The sequence below is a fragment of the Scomber japonicus genome, chromosome 20, assembly GCF_027409825.1.
Source record: "Scomber japonicus isolate fScoJap1 chromosome 20, fScoJap1.pri, whole genome shotgun sequence".
Classification (NCBI taxonomy): domain Eukaryota; kingdom Metazoa; phylum Chordata; class Actinopteri; order Scombriformes; family Scombridae; genus Scomber; species Scomber japonicus.
Window position 1 is genome coordinate 21,606,381 of NC_070597.1, and position 2,139 is coordinate 21,608,519.

General features: G+C 46.1%; 1 protein-coding gene across 1 annotated transcript; it reads left to right on the forward strand.

Annotated features, from left to right (window-relative positions):
• Positions 1-262: 262 nt before the first annotated feature.
• LOC128381556 (dexamethasone-induced Ras-related protein 1-like) lies at positions 263-1,388 on the forward strand. Its single transcript, XM_053341589.1, has 2 exons — positions 263-614; positions 859-1,388. Exons 1-2 carry the CDS (start codon positions 344-346, stop codon positions 1,386-1,388), a joined length of 801 nt encoding a protein of 266 aa, XP_053197564.1. The 5' UTR covers positions 263-343.
• Positions 1,389-2,139: the final 751 nt, after the last annotated feature.

The following is a 2,139-nucleotide window of genomic DNA, read 5'->3' on the forward strand; positions in this document are numbered from 1 at the left end:
ATGACAGTAACTAAACTAATATTGTAATGTTTTTGTGGGTCTGCTGATAATCGCTTCCCGAGTGTTCCAGTTGTGTCTTCATAAGAAATGACAGATTGACGCACCAGTGGGAGTTTGGTCCGCTTTTCCCAGCGCTCAATGGAGTACCGCGTACCTACTCACTGAGCTGTGACGCTGAGGGGAGGAGGGGTCTGCCTCGCGCTTAAATACTCCACTCCACTCCTGAATTCAGACAGAAGCACAGCAGAGCATCAAGAGAACCCTCATCTACTCAAGACTCATCCGCCTTTTTACGCACTCGCACATATTGAAAGAGAAGCAGTGTGCGCACCGGGTTTTAACCATGATAAAGAAAATGACTCCCTCCGAGAGCGACTTTGATATTCCAGCAAAGAACTGCTACAGGATGGTGATTTTGGGATCCACCAAAGTTGGGAAAACGGCGATAGTGTCCCGATTCCTGAACGGGAGATTCGACGAGCAGTACACGCCGACGATCGAGGACTTTCACAGGAAACTATACAGCATCAAGGGAGACGTATACCAGCTAGATATACTGGATACATCAGGGAACCACCCATTCCCCGCCATGAGGAGACTATCTATACTGACAGGTATGTATCCACGTCTGAATCTGTCAGTTAATGCAGGATAGAAGGCAGAAAGCAGAGGTGATCGTGCACAAATGCTGCAGCTCACTGTGCGCACCGTGCGTATTTAGGAGATGGCTGCAGGGTGCACGAATGTCTCTTGTAAGCTACTGTAGGGTTAGAAATAATTAAGAGTGCATGTTTAACATTTTGCATGACTCAAAAGCAAACCAAATTAACCCGTGCATTATTTTTTTCCCCCCTCCAGGTGACGTGTTCATCCTCGTCTTCAGTCTAGACAACAGAGACTCCTTCCAGGAGGTGCAGCGGCTCAAGCACCAGATTTACGAGACCAAGTCGTGCCTAAAGAACAAAATCAAAGAGAACATCGATGTGCCTCTAGTCATCTGCGGGAACAAGGGTGACCGAGAGTTTTACCGGGAGGTGCAGCAGGAGGAGATCGAGAAGCTGGTGGACGGAGACGAGAAGTGCGCGTACTTCGAAATCTCCGCCAAGCGCAACGAGAACGTGGATAAGATGTTTCAGACTTTGTTTACCTTGGCCAAACTACCTCACGAAATGAGCCCCGACCTTCATCGGAAAGTGTCCGTGCAGTACTGCGACATGCTCCACAGAAAGTCTATGAAAAACAAGAAGCTGAAGGACATTGGGGAGGCATACGGCATGGTCACTCCGTGCGCCCGGAGACCCAGCGTGCACAGCGATCTCATGTACATTAAAGAGAAGGCTGTAGGAGGAGGCCAGGGTAAAGACAAAGAGAGATGCGTGATCAGTTAAGCAGAGTGTGAAGGGTACAAAGTGAAGATGAATCTTTGAAAGAAGGAGCCTGGTGCGTCAGCTTGAGAGGCGACCTGCGTGGCCGGCCGCGCTCAGACTGAAACCGGTGGTGTAGACACGCGGGGCCGCCGCTGCGCGCTCCGACGCAACACTGTTTCCAAGGACACTGACTGGACACGCGAGTCCATTTTAAACCGCCAAAAAAAAAAACATTGCCCACGAGACATTTGAGAATGTTTGCTTGTTCTGTCAATCAGAGCTCAGTGTGTGACGCGGCTTCATACCTTGTGAGACTCGCGCATCAGTGCGTAAAAGTGTTTTTTTGTTGACGTCATGCCTTTTACAGATTCCAGAGAGGAGAGAAAAAGACTCTTAAACTCAGGAGCTGCATTATTCGGGAATAATAATGTTGTTTACATCTTGTCATAGATTTTATAATGGCTACGTACACTTTAATGTTCCTTTGCAATCTTAACTATTTTTATTGTAAATGTATATTTATTGTCAATGTCCATTTTTGCAAACAAAATCTTAAAATATAATAAAAAACATGAACAAAAATCTATTTTGCATTGTTCCTCATTTCCTCTCTGTTCTTTTCATACAACTTGGTCAATTTAAGCCCCACCTGAAAACACTGCTGACACACTGGTGCCCAGCTCTGCACTTAACACTGCAGATAACTAATTAGAAAATATTCAACTCTCAAATTTCCTCCATAAATATTAGGATTTTCAGTATCTAAACCCCA